This window comes from Ursus americanus, chromosome 19 (assembly GCF_024610735.1).
Source record: "Ursus americanus isolate L20-20 chromosome 19, mUrsAme1.1.p, whole genome shotgun sequence".
In the NCBI taxonomy this organism is placed as follows: Eukaryota; Metazoa; Chordata; class Mammalia; order Carnivora; family Ursidae; genus Ursus; species Ursus americanus.
This window is the reverse complement of record NC_142145.1, coordinates 16,321,795-16,341,412: the sequence shown is the minus strand read 5'-3', so window position 1 is coordinate 16,341,412 and position 19,618 is coordinate 16,321,795. Positions and strand designations below refer to the sequence as shown.

The 19,618-nt window shown below is 43.1% G+C and overlaps 1 protein-coding gene across 2 annotated transcripts in view; it reads left to right on the top strand.

Moving 5' to 3' along the window:
* The window catches only part of MALT1 (MALT1 paracaspase), a 59,223-nt gene extending 47,694 nt beyond the window's left edge, over window positions 1-11,529 (top strand). For both annotated transcript variants that reach the window (XM_045790188.2, XM_045790187.2), the window contains 5 exons: window positions 345-472; window positions 2,641-2,790; window positions 4,954-5,111; window positions 6,632-6,757; window positions 7,619-11,529. In XM_045790188.2, coding sequence (XP_045646144.1) covers window positions 345-472; window positions 2,641-2,790; window positions 4,954-5,111; window positions 6,632-6,757; window positions 7,619-8,059 — 1,003 coding nt within the window. In that variant the 3' untranslated portion in view covers window positions 8,060-11,529. The remainder of the gene's footprint in view (window positions 1-344; window positions 473-2,640; window positions 2,791-4,953; window positions 5,112-6,631; window positions 6,758-7,618) is intronic.
* The last annotated feature ends 8,089 nt before the right edge of the window (window positions 11,530-19,618 follow it).

Below are 19,618 nucleotides of genomic sequence, written 5' to 3'. Positions count from 1 at the left end.
AAGGAAATTTTACATTCATGTTCAAGATGCCTTCATTTTTCGGTGACTTCTTTTTGATTATAGGTTAGAAGCCTAGATATATCCGTAGAGATGTAGGCATGCCTTTTCATCCTTGATACTCTTGAAAGGATAAGCGAGTTAAATGATCGACCTCAGCTCCTCATGTGTTGGCATCTTCTTTTTACGAAGCACCAGAGCATCTAGTGCCTGCTTAAAGATTAACTCTGTAGTGAGGGTGTCCTGCAAGAGGCAGAGACGCGAATGAGGCTCATCGGTATTTACACAAGCCCCATGTGGCAAGTGTTTACTTTTTTAAAAATTTCTGTCTTTTTGCTGTGTTTAAGGTGTCAAGGAGCAGAAGCCTTTGAAATCCAGCATTCTGGGTTGGCAAATGGAATTTTCATGAAGTTTTTAAAAGATAGATTATTAGAAGACAAGAAAATTACTGTGTTACTGGATGAAGTTGCAGAAGGTAAAATAAAAAATAGAGAGAAAGCTACTCGGTTCTCTGGTAATTATTGTATTCCTACTGTTACTGTGCAGGTTTGGAGTTAGTATTTGTTTTTATAACACAGTTGTTTCTACAACATTCAGCAACACTCCTGTCTCATTCCTTCTTTCCTCCTCCTCTCCCTGGTGACTGAGCTTTGCGCCCTCTGTGCAGCATGACTCGAGCTGCAAGGCTGGTCCTGGGCAAGACTGAAATCAGTGAAGTTTCGTCTTCAGAGCTCTGTACTTTGTCTCTGTGCCTCGTGCCTGGTGCGGCCCTGTCGGCTTGTTGGCAGAAAAACTTGTCCAGAGAGCATCCTCTCCCAGGATCAGACACATCCCACTTTGCAGAAATTTCGAGACTCTAGTGGAAAAGGCTGGGTTCATTTTTTTCTTGATGGACCTAATGGTTTTTAAATTCTGCTTTCAGGACATGACCCTAAAGGGCTACCATCATTTCTTCCATTTCCTTCTGTTCCCTTTCCTTCTCGGGATAATGTTATGCTCCTGACAGGTGCCAAACAAGTACGTATCCTACTACACCAGTAGATTGCCAGGTATTTTTTGAAATCCCATTTTCGAAGCCATGCCAAAAGGCAATCCTTTTGCAGACCAGCCCATGAGAAATGGAGTTTCATGGGTGTTCCGAAGATGGCAGGTGGAGCATAAGGTATGCGAGTGTTTCACTAAGAGCTATGAGTCACCTCTGTTTCTGGTCATGTTTTTATCAGTGTAGATCTTTTAGCTGGATCACCTGACTTAACCACTTTCCCATTTAACACAGCCAGCCAGAGCTTTGACCTCCTCCCGCCATCCTCCCGCCATCCTGCTTCAACCGGAAAAGTTCTGCTTTTATCTGGTTTTTGTATTTGGCTTCTATTTAAGAAGAGATTATTCTATTTAAGAATCTTAGTTTTACCTCTTTTTTTCCAGATAAGTAACTACATACCAAAGACCAGATATTATTACTTTATAATCTTATTTATTAATAATATATACAGAAGTGAGAGAAACTATAATTTGTTCGTATTAAAGAACATGACATATATGGCTTTGTAAATTTAAATTGGTATTTATCAATAGTCACAAGTTTTTGCCTAAAACATGTTGAACAAAACACATCATGGAGCATGCATATAGCATAACATTTTTGTTAAGCTCAAAACCTAAAACATTAGGGGTGCCTGGGTGACTCAGTCAATTAAGCGTCTGCCTTCAGCTCAGGTCATAATTCCAGGGTCCTGGAATCAAACCCCACATCAGGCTCCCAGCTTTCTCCCCAGCTCATGCTTTCTATCACTATCTCTGTCTCTCTCTCAAATAAATAAATAACATCTTTAAAAAAAAAAAGCGCCTAAGACATAAGCATAAACTACTTACCAATGCCTGTGTGTGAGTGAAAAATAAAATATGCATGGGAGTATATATACTGCATTGGATAGTTGTTATTTTGAGTAGGGGGAGAGGAGTGGTGGTGCTTTAGCCGTATCAGTGGTTGTAACACATTATTTCCTTTCTTAAAAACAAAGCTATCTGAGGTAAAGATGGTGTGTTATCTTACCTTTCTCATAGAGAAGTAGTCATTTGTTTACTAAATACGTGTATTTCTCAACAGAGTATTGACATAAAATTATCATGGCTACCCTTTCAGTAAAGAAATATACTTTCAGGGGCGCCTGGGTGGCTCAGTCGGTTAAGCGCCTTCGGCTCAGGTCATGGTCTCAGAGTCCTGGGAGTCAACCCCGCATCGGGCTTCCTGCTAAGTGGGGAGTCTGCTTCTCTCTCTCCCTCAGCCCTTCCCTCCCCTCCGCTTGTTCTCTCTCTCTCAAATAAATAAAAATCTTTAAAAAAGAAAGAAAGAAGTATACTTTCAGTTCTTCATGAATTTTAAGGCTTAGAATATTATGGATATGACAATAGAATTATAGAAGATAAAATCTAAAAGGGGGTCTTCAGAAGTGGCTGGCCCAATATTTTTCTCTGTTTACTCATTACTTTGAACCATGCCTGGCACATAGTAGTTGTTCAGTAAAATAGTTATAAGTGAGTGAGTGATACTGAGAACATAAATGGATTTGCAGGAGAGTTCTTGACCTAAATATTTAAAACATGAAAAGATTGTGGTCTTAATATTTATTTCTTATCTTTTAGATATGGGTAAATGTCACCTTACCAAAGGCAAACAGGCTCTGGAGATTCGGAGTAGCTTGTCTGAAAAGAGAGCGCTTACTGACCCAATTCAGGGAACCGCGTACTCTGCGGAGTCTCTGGTACGGAATCTGCAGTGGGCCAAAGCGCACGGTACGGTGGGGCCTGGTTCTTGCGGGTTTTCTGTCATCTGCTGTGTTAAATCATGAGGGAGGTTTTTATCCCCCTGAATAAATAGTTTTCCTCTCAATTTTGTAGTGAAAATAGTTTAGACTGGTGGGCAAACCCAAAACTAAACAATTTATCTAATATACTGTCCCTTAGATTTTATTATATTGTGAGTTGGAAGTGTGTTGTTTGAAAAATCAGACAGGCCTGGGTTCCGATCCTGTCTCTACCACTTGATAAACTTGTTATCTCTAAATGGGGACAAGAAATAATGCTTGGTGGGGTTGTTCTATTGAATGAGATCACACGGTAAAGAGACTAGGCTGCTGGTCAGTAAGTACTATACGCTCGTAAGTATTGCGGAGTGTTCTCTCTCTTTGACTCTTGAATCAGTGAGTCGGTGAGCAAGAAAAGAGAAGGTGAGGTGGAAATCGTATCTGTAACTTACTTACCTTTGGTAATTCTGTGTGACTTAGTGAAGAGGTAAGTTTAAATTATTGACTGAAATGAAGATTTTGGATTTGCTCTGAGTCCCAAATATCTGTATGGTGAATCCCTTATTGTAAATAATTGAAAATTGTATTTGGTGAGCTTCCATATGTTTCTTTTCATAATAGTCTGTTCTCTAAGGTATATTTTTAGGTACATATATTAAAACACATTAAAATATAAAATGCCATAAATATATCGTTTTGGCTTTCCAGATAATTGGATAAGTAACTGAAATTGATTCTTTTCCTTTAAAAAAGCCCTAAATGACAACAATAACAAAATTATGGTGGTAAAGATCAACAGTAAAAAAACCTTTTATGAAATGAAACTAAGGGAGCATCTCTTTACTTGGTGGATGAGATGCTGCCCAATTCATGGATTGTCTAGTAAAGCCAATTAGATCTTCCAATTAGAAGAAAGAAAGAAAGAGAGAGAGAGAGAGAGAGAGAGAGAGAGAAAGAAAGAAAGAAAGAAAGAAAAAGAAAGAAAGAAAGAAACAAACAAACAAACTTTAGACGTGGGCTGGTCCGGTATTTTTCTCTGTTTGCTCATTACTTTGAACCATGCCTGGCACATAGTAGGTGTTCAGTAAAATAGTTGCTGAGTGAGCAAATGCGTGATACTCAGAACATAACCGCATTTGCAGGAGAGTTCTTGGCCTAAATATTTAAAACATAATGAAAAGATTATGGTCTTAAAATAATACTTATTTCTTATCTTTTAGATATGGGTTAATGTCACCTTACCAAAGGCAAACAGGCTCTAGAGATGTGGAGTAGTTTTTCTGGAAAGAGCACTTTTTTTTTTTTTATAACAGATTTGGTATTTTTTATGTTACAGAGCTCATGCAAAATGGTAAAAGGAAAAACATTAAGACTCCCTCAATTAATCATCAAAGGATGCAAATTCAGCCGACACAATTGGGAATACATTAATTAAGAAACAAATATAGCAAATGGTAAACTTAAACAGTAATTAGACAAAATAAAATTAAAACTATGATAGTGTAGTTTTTCCTTTTTAATCCCATCAACTAGGTAAACACTTTGAAAATTAATATTACTTCATTTTGGAAATGTTATGGTGAAATCTATTTATATTCTGTATAAGTGGAGAATGTCACATGTGTGAGGAACCATCGAACAGCTGTATCTAATAATCCTAAAGCATTAAGTACATATATATAAGAAATACTGACTATGATAGAAAAATAATAAAACCCAGAAATATTAGATATTCAGGAGTAGTGGAATTGTTCAGAGTAACAAATATTCAGTGACATTATGCTTAATTAAAAACCATTTTCATGAAGATTGAGGCAACAGTGAAAATTTATCTACAATTATATGGATACTTTTGATTACCACTGTAAAAATTACATATGCAGAGGGACAAGAACTGTAAGGAAATAGTAAATGAAAGATTTTTATTTGCTTGACCAGCAGAATATGGGGCCTTTTTTCCCCACTTTCTTTAAGTGCATGCCTGTGTGTTTGTGTGTCTTTGCACAATGTGTTAGTTATAGAACATTTTTAGGCGAAAGCAAAAGCTCTCACTGTATTTTGCCTCATAAAGAACAATTGTCTGTTGCTTAACAGAAAACTTACCAAGCACTCCTCAAGGGATTATTCGAAAGTTGCTTTTGTTCTTTTTCAGAACTCCCAGAAAGTATGTGTCTTAAATTTCAGTGCGGCGTTCAGATTCAGTTAGGGTTTGCCGCCGAGTTCTCCAACGTCATGATAATCTACACAAGCATAGTTCACAAGCCAGCCGACGTGCTGATGTGCGACGCCTACGTCACCGATTTCCCTCTTGTAAGAACCCCCTTTCTTCTTTTATTCAAAATAGCACCGTATAGCCTCACTTACTAAAGACTAAACATCTGGAAACTTAAAGTTGATGGTAAATTTAAAGGAAATATGAATACATATATATTCCATTTATATAAATACTTACTTGTATTTTAATAACAATGGTCAAAATATTTAAAAACTAATCCCCATAATACCCTAAATTCATCAAATTAAGGAATGTCTAAAGTTCACCCAGGAAAGAAGCCTTTAATTTCCTTTACCCTAAGTAGGATATCAAATATGAAGAAATAAAATGGTAGTATATTGGAAGCACAGAAATTTAATTCTGTTTTTCCATAAATTAAGATATATTTATTTCCTGTTGGCCTAAAGAAGCCAATAAATAGTTCCCCTCTTTCCTACGTGAGTGTAGTAAATTGAGAAGTAAGCAAGGAGCAAGACAAATCCAGAACATCACCTTTGCTACTGATGAAGGCTTCATGGAGGACACTGCTTAGTGTGAGAGCAAATGGTCCAGCACTGAACCCCAGAATTAGACAGGTCTGTCTACCAGCCATAACAGCGCTGGACTCGGATGGGCCTCCTGGGCATTGGGCAGGGCAGAGCCTGAGGCCTTCTCTCTAAAGTTCCAGAACAGATCTCCCGCTCTTAGCCAGGGGTTGGCTCTTAGAGAAGAAAAAGGGAAGGGCTGCCTGTATATGTCCATTTACTCTTTTTAAATATACGTATCCTATAAATCCCCCCGCACCTTCCCAAATGTGATGAGTGAGCAAGGAGAGAATCCAGGAGCTCACACTCTAACGGGGCTGGAACTTAAAAGGAGGCTTGAGTGGGTTAAGAAGTGTTCGTAGGGATGGTTTGACAGTAACTGTCCCGGGGCGCCTGGGTGGCACAGCGGTTAAAGCGTCTGCCTTCGGCTCAGGGCGTGATCCCGGCGTTCCGGGTTCGAGCCCCACGTCAGGCTCCTCCTCTATGAGCCTGCTTCTTCCTCTCCCACTCCCCCTGCTTGTGTTCCCTCTCTCGCTGGCTGTCTCTGTCTCTGTCGAATAAATAAATAAAAAATCTTTAAAAAAAAAAAAAGAAAAGAAAGAAAGTAACTGTCCTTGCAGAGCTAACTTTTTAAGTGTATCTGTGCAGATTTAAAATTCCTGTTTTACTCAAGAATGTTGTTTTTATTATTTTTTTAGTCCTAGCTAAGAGCTTACCTACTCAGGCCAAAATTCATAAGAGAGCAGCACCTGTTAAGATATTTTACTGTCATGGGGCGCCTGGGTGGCTCCGTCATTGAGCCGTCTGCCTTCAGCTCAGGTCATGATCCCGGGGTCCAGGGATCAAGCCCGGCAACGGGCTCCCCACTCAGAGGGGAGTCTGCTTCTCCCTCTCTCTGTCCTTCCCCCACCCATTCTCTCTCTTTCTCGCTCTCTCTCTGAAATAAAATCTTCCCAAAAAAATATTTTATTGTCATAGACGATGCTGTGACTCTGACTGATTTCATTAGTAACGTCCGCTGATTTTCACAGGACTTAGATATTGATCCGAAAGATGCAAATAAAGGGACACCTGAAGAAACTGGCAGCTATTTGGTGTCCAAGGACCTTCCCAAGCACTGTCTCTACACTAGGCTCAGCTCGCTGCAGAAGTTAAAGGTTTTTACTTTTCCTGTTTTTAGCTACGAACTTTATGAAAGTGAAAATTCCTTTTGGCCTGTGACAGTTGCGTTAGTTTGTAGGTGAGCTGCTTCATTGGGTATTAAGTTGAAGTAGAGGTAAGTGATACAGAGGGAGTCTCCTCAGTCACCCCTGTCGTATTCTGTTCCGTCCCTGGAAACGGCCTGAGGAGTCTTGTGTGAGAGCGTATGCGATTTCTCTCCACAGTCGAACAGTTGGGGATAGAGAGCAGAGTCTGCTTTTACGTACCTTCGCGTCTTCAAATAATCATTTCCTAGTTAGGGAACAACAGACAGACTGTTGTCACCCTGTTCATAGCCAATCCACCTACAGTCTCCTTTGTCTTTGAAATAACCCTGTGATCTGATTCAGTTACACTTCTCCATCTAGGACGGTGGATTATTATTTCATGTTTTTTAAAACAGCCAAACTCTCGGCCTAGGTGTAAAGCCAGGTTTTTTCATTAAAGGATCATTCTCCATCTCCAGTAATAGGGAAGGATAAGTTTCCCCAGCCCCACTGCTTGGAAAATGCCTTTAACCCGTTCATCCGGAATACAGTACAGGATCGCTGTGATTCTGGCTACTGTGAGGAGCCGGAACTAGAATTTGCCAGTTCAAAGTACTGAAGGGGGGAAGGGCAGTGATTACAGCTGGCCTTTCTGAGTGTGGGGAACGTGTAAACGAGCCTTGAGGATTTGGAACCTGGGAAAGGGGAGAGGGAGTGGCTGTTGCTGTTGTGTGATCGTGTGTGTGTGTGTGTGTGTGTGTGTATACGTCAGTAATACTCTAGGGTCAATGTGCTTTCACAGTTGATGGAAGTAGTTCTTTTCCTTTTCAGGAACATCTGATCTTCACAGTCTGCCTGTCGTACCAGTACTCAGGATTGGACGATACCGTCGAGGAGAAGCAGGAGGTGAATGTTGGGAAACCCCTCATTGCCAAGCTGGACATTCACCGAGGTTTGGGAAGGAAGACTTGCTTCCAGACTTGTGTTATGTGTAACGGCCCTTACCAGAGCTCGGCGTCCACCTCAGCAGGAGCCAGCCATTACCACTCCTCTCAAGACTCGTTCCACGGCGTTTACCATTCACACCTTGGTACCTCCAGTAACGTCTTGCCGTCGGACGGCTGTCGCTGCAGCCGGATGGCAGATGCATTTATTTCGAGTCACCACGCCCACCATTACCCATGCCAGTTTGGTAGGAGCAACGTGCCGGTGGAGACAACTGACGACATGCCATTCAGTCTCGCTGAGGGGCTCCGCATTTCTGAAAAGTGACCTCCTGGTTTCTGGAAGTTATCATAAGTACTAGATGCCTCCTGTGCAGCAGAACTGACATGAAGGGAGGCGTTATGAAAAAGCAAATACGAATTCGTACGGAGAGAAGTTCAGTAAGGGTATTTCATGGCAAACCCAGGACTTCGAGGTGTTGGAATTACATCATTTACCCGCAGACTTCCTCTTTGTTCTCTTCTAAGGGTTGGCGGATTGGTTGATTTGTTCTGTCAGAATGAAGGATGGATGTGTAAATGTTTATGTGTTTATAACAAAAATATTTTCGTTTTGAGCATTCTGAAGTAAGAACAATGGGAATGGCATTGCGGAGTAAGTCATTGTATTTTTAGAATCAGGAAAAAAACCCTTGGTGATCATCAGGCTTAACCTGGTTCATCAGTGGGAGAAGCAGATTGAGGGATCTTGTTTACGCTAGAGCCGGCCGCAGAACTGAGACGTCCAGACTTCTCTTCAGTGTTTATTCCACTACACACTGCCTTCCTGACAGGTTCTGAGACAGGGATTATGTTTGTAGATAGATTTAAAGGTAATATGTAAATATGCATGTCTTGTATATAATCTAGGAATGTACAAACTTGAATTTATGATTATAGGACTTTACTGCAAGTGTCAGTTAAGACATTTATGTATAAATCTGTTGTAGGACAGGCTGACGTGTCTTGTTCCTAAGGTCATGAAAGCACATGGAGAGGTGAGGAAATGTTTGTCTCTACTGGACAAGACAGCAGGATAAGCCTGCTACTGGGTAATCTGGGCAGCTGCGTTGTGAATCCTGCAAACACCGGATATGCCTTCCTTGATAACATTTTCTTAATGAATTTTACTGGCCTTAGATAATCGTACCACCTTTTGTCCTCCCTAAAGCATGTTAAAAAGGCAACTGCCAATAACAAAAATATTGAATTAGTAATTTTAAAACATTCCACAAAAGAAATACGAGGCCCAGATGGCTTCACTGCTGTATTTTACCAAATATTTAAAGAATTAGCACCAGTCCTTCGCAAACTCTCCCCAAAAATGGAAGGAGAGAGAACAATTCCCAATTCATTTTATGAAGCCAGTATTACCCTGATACAAAACCAGGTGAAGACGTCACAAGAAAACAACAGATCAGTATCTGTTATGAATAGAGACTCAAAAGTCATCAACAAAATACTAGCAAACTGAGTCTAGCAACATATAAAAAGGATTATACACCATGACCGAGTAAGATTTACCCCAGGAATGCAAGGTTTGTTAACATCCAAAAATCAATGTCATATGCAGATGATTCTCATTATTCACAGTAGTTATAGTCTAGGAAGTCACTGTGAATACTAAACTAGTGAATGCAAAGCCATTGCTCCTAGGAGAAATGTGTGTGTGTGCATTCATATCTCAAATAGATTATAATCTTAAATCCTGAAAACAGTTTATCCTGATATACTGTTTTATTTACAAAAGGGAAAATGAGGTTCAGAAACATTAAGTGACCTTCCTGAGGCCACCCCACTAATAACTGCCAGAGTTGGGATTCATACCCATCCAGCTGGCCCCAGAGCCAGAGGTTATACAGCCCTGGCCCTGCCCCCTTATCTTCTGGTCATGTCGGGGCGGGTGGGGGGTGGGGGGGAGCTGAAACAGGAAGGCAAAGCATTACCTTGTTCACCCCTGCTGGAACATGCATATCGGGAAACTCAAAATTTTCGTGGGTCTGCACATATCTATGAGTGATCATAAAAGTGGTGACAGTTTTGATTTGGGGATTACAAACAAATTTTACAAATAAGTTGGTAAATTCACAAATACAGACTCATAAATAATGAGGATCAACTGTCCCACGTTCATAAAGGACAAAACTATTACATTGACTTAAGTGTCTTAACAGTTGCAGAAAGAACTTTGATAAAATTCAGTACCCTTTCATGATAAAAATACTTAACAAACTATGAATAAACTGGAAATTCCTCAATATGTGGGTGATAAGGAGCATCTACAAAAAGCCCACACCTAACATCATTATGGCAACAGACTGACTGCTGAATGTCTTTGCCCCCAGAATCAGGAATGAGACAAAGATGTTCCCTCTCACCCCTTCTAGTCAACATTGTACTTGAGCCAGGGCAATTAGGCAAGAAAAAGAAATAGAAGTCAACCACACTGGGAAAGAAGTAAAACTATGTATTCACAGATGGCATAATCTTATTAGATAAAAATTCTAAGAAATTCATTTAAAAATTTCTAATTGAGTTCAGGCTGCAGGATAGACACAAGATCAATATACCAAGATCGGTTTGATTTCTGTCAGCAGTGAATGTTCTGAAATTGAGATTTGTTAAAAATTTATTTACAATAACATCAAGATGAATAAAAACTACCCAACATTGTTGAAATTAAAGAAGACCTAAATAAATGGAAGTACATCGTTCATGGATTGGAAGACTTTACATTGTTAAGATGAAAATGCTCCCGAAATTGCTTCACAGGGTCACTGCAGTTCCTGTCAAAATCCCAGCTGACTTGTTTGCAAAAATTGACAAACCGATAAAATTCATACAGAAATGCAAACTAGTAAAATTCACATGGAAAATACAAAAGCCAAAACAGTATTGAAAAAGAACAAAGTTGGAAGATTCACACTTAACCAATTTCAAAACTTAACTACAGAGCTACAGTAACCAGGACAGTGTGATACTGGCAGAAAGATAGATTGAGGGAATATAAAATAAAACTGAGAATCCAGAAATAAGCCTAAAAGGTTTATAATCAATCAATTTTTGACACGAGTGCCAAAGTATTCAATAAGAAAGGGTAATCTTTTCAACAGAGAGTCCTAGGACAACTGTCTAGCCACGTGCTAAAGGATGCCCCTCCTTACACCATGTACAGATTTCAACCCACGATGGGTCATCTATCTAAATACAAGAGCTACAACTGTAAAACCGACAAGAAAACATACAAGCAAATCTTTGTGACCTTGGACTAAGCAATGGTTTCTGAACATATACAACACCAAATGCACAAGCAACAAGGAAAAAAATAAATTGGACTTCTTTAGAAGGAACTTTTATGTTTTAAAGAACACCATCAAAAAAGTGAAAAAACCCACAGAATGGGAGAACGTTTTTGAAAATTATGTCTGGTAAGGTACTTGTATCCAGAGCATATGCAGAACGTCTATAATAATAAGCCATTTATATACTAGTGCTTAATTATGGTTACTGCTGTCCAACGGCCTGCTGTGATGATGGAAATGTTGTGTGTGTGCACTCGGGGTGTGCCAGCCTCCAGCCCTGTGTGGTAATAAAGCAATGGACATACAGCTAGTGGCTTCCATATTCAACTGTGCAGCTGTTCATTCTGTATATTTGAATTTTTTTAAGCATGTATTTATAATTTTAAAACTTTTTAAAATAACAGTTGTGTTAAAAAAATTTTTAATAAAATAACAATTGTGTATTTTTTTTCTCTTCTATCAGCCATGCTTTTATTTTAGTTGACTTCTTTTGCCAGTTGCTTTATAACGTTAGCAGAGGATTTTATATGTCAGTAGAACTTAGGAAGGGTAACCCACTGATACCAATTACAATGGGAGGAAGAGATGAGGATTGTAAAGGTTCACCTAAATTGAAAGCTCATATTTGATTCTGGGGAAGGGATACGGTATTTTCTGAAAAGTAACAAAAAATTCTAAAGTTAGCAATTATAAGTTTCATGTTTTCTAATTTGAAAAAGTTAACACATGGATCATCAAATATAAAACATGAAAGTGGTATCCATCTAAGGGCGAACAGGTCAAATATATCACAGCCTTGAGAAAGAAAGTCTTTGAAGGATACTCACACAGAAAAGGGACAGTAGACCTTTCCTTTTTCCCTGGTGTTTATTACTTTTCATACCTCTTAACTTGCACACAAAAGCAACCATGGGTGGTCTCTTTGGTAGTCAAACTGTTTGTGATTGTTGGACTCAGGAAATCCAATCATGTAGCCACAGCTCGGATAATTTTTGATACGTTGATACATAGATCGGCACAAGTTTAATATCAGGATTAGATCTGATTTTTTTTTAACAAAAGGCCTCATAAATTTTAAATTGTTTCCTCTTATTTGAACATTCCCCTAGTATTTTTTTTTTTAGAGATTTTATTTATTTATTTGAGAGAGATTGCGAGAGAGCAGGAGCAGGGAGGGTTGAGGAGGGGCAGAGGGAGAGAGGGAGAAGCAGGCTTCGGGCTGGGAGACCGACCACGGGGCTTGATCCAAGGACCCTGGGATCATGACCTGAGCCGAAGGCAGACGCCTCACCTACTGAGCCATCCAGGCGCCCCCCCTCCCCAGTATTTATATACCATCATTGCTTTTAAGTGTTAACTGATACCAAACACTCAGGATTTACACATGACTTTTAGGGGCGCCTGGGTGGTGTGGTTGGTTAAGCATCTGACCCTTGGTTTTGGCTCAGGGTCTTGAGATCAAGCCCTGCACTGGGCTCTGCGCTCAGTGTGGAGTCAGTTGAGGTTCTCTCTCCCCTTCTCTCTGACCCTCCTGCTCGTTTGCTCACTCTCTCAAATAATTTTTTTCAAATAACTTTCAATAAATAATTTTTTTAATTTATATATTAGTGCCATTTCAACCTGTTTTTCTATTTTGACATTGTGAATTTTATCCAGGCCTAACTAAAATATATATTTTTAGTACTTTCCCTTGAATTATATGACCTATTTCTCATACTGATAAAATATTAATTAGTAAAGAAAAAGATACCCAGAACATGAGAAGGTTTGTATAAATGTATTTAATTCTTTTGCAATTCGGCAGCATTAAAAATACTTTGGCGTCAGACACAGTGTGATGTGATGAAGGAGCAGTCTGCTCGTTTCACCAGCCAGCATTAGTGTGGCTTGAAGTGTGGCCTGCAGCTCTGTGCGTGTATGTCCTCACCTGTAGAATGGGAATGAGGTTATGACATCGGGGGGCTTCTAATACTTCACAGGGCTGAGTACTGAGACGGTAAGTGCTTTGAAGAGACTGCTCTTTGAAAAGGGTCATCATCCTTCAAATCTGGTTTTCTCAAAACCATACCAGTCAGTACGCACACAGTATGGTGTGTATTATCCGTTACTAAGGTGCTTCCTACGAAGTACTCTTAATAGTACTGGCAACCTAGTATTGCCTTCTGAAAAAAGTTACAGTTGGGGCGGTGGCTGGCTCAGTGGGCAGAACATGCAACTCTTGACCTTGGGGTCGTGAGTTCAAGCCCCACGTTGGGTGTATAGCTTACTTTAAAAAAAAATTAAGAATTAGGGGCGCCTGGGTGGCACAGCGGTTGAGCGTCTGCCTTCGGCTCAGGGCTTGATCCCGGCGTTCTGGGATCGAGCCCCACATCGGTCTCTTCCGCTGGGAGCCTGCTTCTTCCTCTCCCACTCCCCCTGCTTGTGTTCCCTCTCTCGCTGGCTGTCTCTCTCTGTCGAATAAATAAATTTTTAAAAAATCTTTTAAAAAAATAAAAAAAATTAAGAATTAAAAAATGTTTAAAAACAAGTGGCAAGTGAACGTCGTTCACCCCAAAATCACTTTTCAAAAGCATGGAAATTTAACGTAACCAGTTACTAGTATAAAGTACATTATGTCTACACACAAAGACAATTGATTAGCAGTGTTTCTCTGCTGGGATTATTTGTCTTTGCTTACCTGGATTTTCCAGTTTTTATACAGGAAACAGCTGTTGGATAATTTGCACATATAGATATATGCATTTTATAATGTAAATATGCTAAACTTCAGTACTTTTCATTCTACCTGGTACAGAGAAGCTGTCTAAAGTCACTACCACAAGTCTGAAGCAATTCTCAGTTTTTTGCATCATGTTTGAGTTTTGTGGGACAGCATTTAAGTAGTAGAAATGGTTGGCTGCGTATTCCTGCATTAAGAAGTTGCTGGCACCATGGGGCGCCTGGGTGGCACAGCGGTTAAGCGTCTGCCTTCGGCTCAGGGTGTGATCCCGGCATCATGGGATCAAGCCCCACATCAGGCTCCTCCGCTGTGAGCCTGCTTCTTCCTCTCCCACTCCCCCTGCTTGTGTTCCCTCTCTCGCTGGCTGTCTCTATCTCTGTCAAATAAATAAATAAAATCTTAAAAAAAAAAAAAAAGAAGAAGAAGAAGTTGCTGGCACCAGGCTTTGACTATTTTTTTAAAATTTTGAAACACTTCCAAACTTAGAGAACAATTTCAAAACCAACACAAAGCATTCCCATATTCCCTTCCCCCTGGTTCCCTATGTTAACATTTTTCCATGTTATCATTTTGTCTCATAAATGTGTGTATGTATGTATGTGTGTGTATACATATTACATATATATATGTTTGTATGTATATCTACACACATCTACAAATGATATTTTTCCTGAGCTGTTCAAAACTGTTACTTTTGGCCCCTAAATAAATACTTAAGTGTGTACTGCTGAAAAACAGGAACATTCTCCTACATAACCGCGGTACAACTGTCCGGATGAGACAGGATTCCAGAACCTCCCTCTGCTGTAGCCCAAACCCAGAAGAACAATACTTCCCTCATCTTTCCCTTCTCTCGCAGATCACAACCTGTGATGTCTAAAAACTATCCTTTTGTACTTTGTGTCTGGCTTTCTAGTTGTTGAAGGTGGGAGAGTGAATCCAGTCCTGTCATTACATCATGGCGGGAAGTGAACATCTGCAAGTGAGTTTGAAGGCTAATCACATCTTTTAAAATAATTTTGGATTACTTTGCATATATTGCAAGAAACACCACTGTGGGCAAACTATTTCCTTTCCTATTCACGATTCCACCCCCAAACTGACTTTTTGATTTTTTTCCTCCAAACTGACCTTTTTAAAGGCAGCTTGCTTCCACTATTTTGTGGAGTAAGTGGTTCCTCGACACTATCGAATGAATACATGGGAGCCTCAGGTGCACACGTTTACGCAAAGGAAGGAAAGCGAGCTTTGGGGGGGGGTTCACACTCTACACGCTACTACAATCATTTTGCACACAGTCTCATTTAACTCTCAACAGCTTGCAACTTCCAGATGACGAGACCATTAGGCTAAATTCAGATGCTAATTCCCCTTGGGTAGCAGCACGACTCAAATCCACACCAGAGCCCATTGTAACTCCCCAGTGCGGCTGCTAATTACCCAATGATGAGGAGACACACAATCACTGTCGTAAACTCTCAGTCAGTGCAGAAGTGGCACGACGGTAACTGTTCGTATTTGATGGAGCATCAAATATTGTATCTAAGAGATACAAGTCTCTAAGTTTGCAAGAAACTGTCCTACTTTGAAAACAGAAGGAATAGCATCTTGAATTTGGTAACTTAAACTTGCTGTTTTCCCAACACAGTAGAAAAAGAATCAGCAGGAATGGGTCCGCAGGCCCCGAAGGGAGAGGGCTTCGCAGAAACCCTGTGCTTGCCGGCGAGCGGAGGCACCCGAGGACTCAGCCGCGGACTCAGGACCAGCAGGGCGCGCGACCCCCGCCGGTCCCACACCCGCGAGCGGGGCAGTAACCGAAGCACAGGGCGCAGGAGCCCGTGGAGCAGGCACCACCCGCGGTGGAGGGACTGGAGAAGCACCCCCTGGCAGCCCTGCACCCACAGCTTCACCCATGCTCCTCCCTGGGCCTGAGCGTGAGCCGCCCGCCCGGTGCAGCTGTGCGCCACCCGCGCTCCCGTGCGGTGCTGGCCGACGCGCTCCGCGGGCACCCTGGGGGCCGGTGGGCTGCCTTCTCCTCCCAAGCGTCGTCACCTTGCTGCCACACCCCTCGCTGAGGTCCAGGACCTTCAGCACCTGGTAGCGGGAAGTCAGGTTCGCCACTGAGGTCAGTTTGTGCTGGTTCTGACGTTCTGCCTTCTCCTCCATCCTCTGTAACCTGCTGGTGACGCCTCAGGCTCCAAGAGTTACTGTGTTTACGCCGTGAACTGACGTTCCCAGTTGTCTCCATACTGTAGTACAAGACTTCGGATTTCTTTAGCTACTGGAATTCTTCTAACTTCTAGCTGCAGGAAACTTCTCCGTAGAAATGAGATCCCGCCAAGAAAAAAGAGGCAGCATGGGATCAAGAGGTCAGCGCCCTGGTCGGAAGCCCGGCTCTGCAGCTTACCCACCACGTCTGAAAGCCTCCATGTTCTCGTGTGCAGACAGTACTCTCTGTCCTGGGGGTACTTGTGAGCAGTAAATAAGGTATCCCAGGAAAGCCCTCAGCGTGGGCCAGCCTACTGTAGAAACTCAGTAACTAACATTGTCACCAAAAGAAAACGTGGGCCACCCATTGGGTTATTTAACTAGAGAGAACAGAAAGGTATAGTGGGATGGGGCGCCTGGGTGGCTCAGTCAACCGGTTAAGCATCTGCCTTCCGCTCAGGTCATAACCCCGGGGTCCTGAGGTACAGCCCTGTGTTGGGCCCTCTGCTCAGTGGGGGAGCCTGCTTCTCCCTCCCCTCTCAGCTCCCCCTGCTTGTGCTCTTTCTCTCTGTGTCAAATAAATAAAATCTTAGGGAAAAAAAACAGTTATAGTGGGGGTGAATGGTGACCCCAAACAAGATATCTCTACCTTCTAACTCCCGGAACCTGTAACCGTGACCCTATTTGTGAAAAGGGTCTTAGCAGGTGTAATTAAGGATCTGGACCCAAGATCACCCTGGATTCGGGTGAACCCTAAATCCAGTGCTAGGAGTCTTTATAAGAGCCGGACAAGGAGAAGACATGGACACAGAGGAGGCCATGTGAGCATGGAGGCTGGGATGGGGAGCCACAGCGAGAAGCCAGGATACCTGCAGGACCTCAAGCTCAAAAGGCAAGGCAGGATTGCTCCCTAGAAACTTCCAAGGGAGCATGGCCCTGCCAAGACCTCACTTCTGCTTAGTAATACTAAATTTTGGATTTCTGGCCTTCAGCGCTGTGAGACTATAAACGTCTTTTGTTCTAAGTCACCGAGCAAGTGAATTGATTAGGAAACTAATACAGAAGGGCAGCTCACAAGCGAACCAACCCTCAGATGGCTCCGGCCCCACCTGGCTTTGGAAGGACTCTGATGGCAGAGGACGCCCAGCGCTTCCTGAGCAGCGCCCACTTTGTTTTCCAGAGCCTTCCCTAGAGTCACTCTTGGGCTGCAGTCTCCTGCGCCCCCTCCTGGCCGCAGAGAGAAGTGCGCCCCCTCCCGCCCCAGAGCTGTTTGCTACCTCAGGTGAAACGGGAACACCTGGGCATCTCAAAACCGGAGACAGAAGTGCGTTCTTAAACAGTGCGTTCTTGCCCCCACCCCATCTTGAAACACAGGGTGAAGCCTTTGGCACTTGTCCCGAAGCCTCAGCTCTGCCCGTGCCCTGTCATCTTTCTCAGGAAAGTCAGCTCCCCGTTGATGGCCCCGCCAGCAAATTTCCTCTCCTTTCCTTGACTCATCAACAGACACCATTTCCTGCAACTGGACCCACACCTCCCGGAGCTACCCCGATCTGCCACGCAGAAAGCAATTTAAACCGTCCCCTTCTGCTCCAAACTCCTCTGTGTTCGCTCATCTCCCCGGGTGTCCCCTCGACAGTAACTATTCAGCCGAGTCCATATTGCTCACCTGGGCGGGGGGAGCCCTAACTTCATTCCCAGCCTCTCTTGACTTAACTTACTTTCTTGCCTAACCTGGATACTCCAGTTCCTTCTACTATGACTCTCGCAAACACCAACCACCCCCTCTGTCCCCTGGCCCTCCATTTGTTCAACTGGCAAAACTCAACCCTAACTGCCTTCCACACATATTTTCTCTCTCTGAAGACCCTCGGTCCTCCTGCCACCCTCTCCCTCTTGGCTGGGAGCCTGGCCTCCGCCCTCCTTGAGACAATGGAAGCCACCACAGCCATCACTAGCATACCCACATCTACACCCGTAGTTCCCTGCATGACCTCCTCCTGTCTAATCCCCCCCACAGATCCTCGGGGTCCTGCCCCTTATTTTCCTCCACCAGATTTCATTTCTTTGGGTAACCCTTCTCTCCTACATCAACAGTCTCTCTTTTTAACAAATTATTCTTGTCTGCTTGTCCCTCTCCCTCTGTCCCTCCCCTGCTCGTGCTCTCTCTCTCAAATAAATAAAATCTTCAAAAAAGAAAAAAAAAACAACTCGGCAGGGAAATTTGTAAAAGCTGGGAAGATCTGACGGGCTGAAAGAAGAGGAGGCAAACACCAGGGTCACCTGGGGAGGAAGCCAGCAGGTTTGAAAACAGTGCTCAGTAAGAAAGCTGGAAGGATGGCTGGGTGTTCCCAGAAGGTGGAAGACTGAAGTGTAAGATTTCAGAGACGGTTCTGAAGAGTTCCAAGTCCAGACTTGGTGGTCATGAGTGTGGGCGGTTTAAGTAAATTAGACGTGAAAGTCACCGGAGTCAGGAGATGGGAGGCAGCTGGGTAAGTGGCTTACATGAATATTCGAGCAGCGGGATTGATAACAGAAGTGGGAGTTGACAGATTGACTCTGCCAAGATTTTCAACAAATGATGGCCAGCTCTTATAAGGTGCCCACTATGTGCCACACACACTTCTAAGTGCTTTACACATGTTGTATCGTTTACATGTTAACAACAACCCTACGGGGGTGCCTGGGTGGCTCAGTCATTTAAGCGTCTGCCTTCGGCTCAGGTCATGATCTCAGGGTCCTGGGATCGAGCCCCACGTCGGGCTCCCTGCTTAGCAGGCAGCCTGCTCCTCCCTCTGCCTCGGCCCCTCTCCCTGCTCATGCTTTCTCTCTCTTTCTCAAATAAATAAAATCTTAAAAAAAAAAAAAAAACGAACCTCTATGAAGCATGCTATTACTATTATCCCCATTTTACAGATGCAGAAATTGAGGCAAGAGGGGTAACAGCAAGGTCAGAGCACTAGCAAACGGAGGTGCTGTAGGAATCCCAGCGGCTCAGCTGCAGACACTTTGCTGCCTCTTGTTTGAATGACAAGAAGATGTCGGACACAAGATGAGGGGACGCTGGTGTCCAGCACGGACAGGAAAGGAAGGCAGAACTGGATGGTAAAGGGCTTTGTGTTTCATGCTGTTCTGGAATCGCCCTCTGGACAGCTGGCAGACTGCAGGAGGTCAGACGGGTGGCACGACCAAGCCACATATTCGTTCAGACTGGCTGCAGGGTGGGCGGAACAGCCTGAAGGCAGGAGAGGGACTCTTGCCAGATGGGGTTGGATGGCACCTAGAACTCTGTTCTGGAGAGAAAATAGGAGCAGGTGGCAATGGTGGACAGACAAGCTGGTGACAGGGCACATCCCAGAGGAAGCAGCAGGGCGCAGCCGCACCCCCAGGGAAGCTCAGAGCCAGAGCCACCCCAGAGGGTAGTTGAATCTCCCTGAGCCCCCAGGGGAGCGGGCTCAGGGCTGAAAACACCAGCCTGTATATGGGGTGAGTGGGACCAGGGAGGCATGCCAGGACCCCCAAGTCCAGGGGGACAGGACCAGCCAAGAATCTGCATGAGGGGTCCCTTTCAGGTCTGCAGCTCTCCACAGGCCTCGCGGGCCTGCCCTTGCTCTCTGGGACC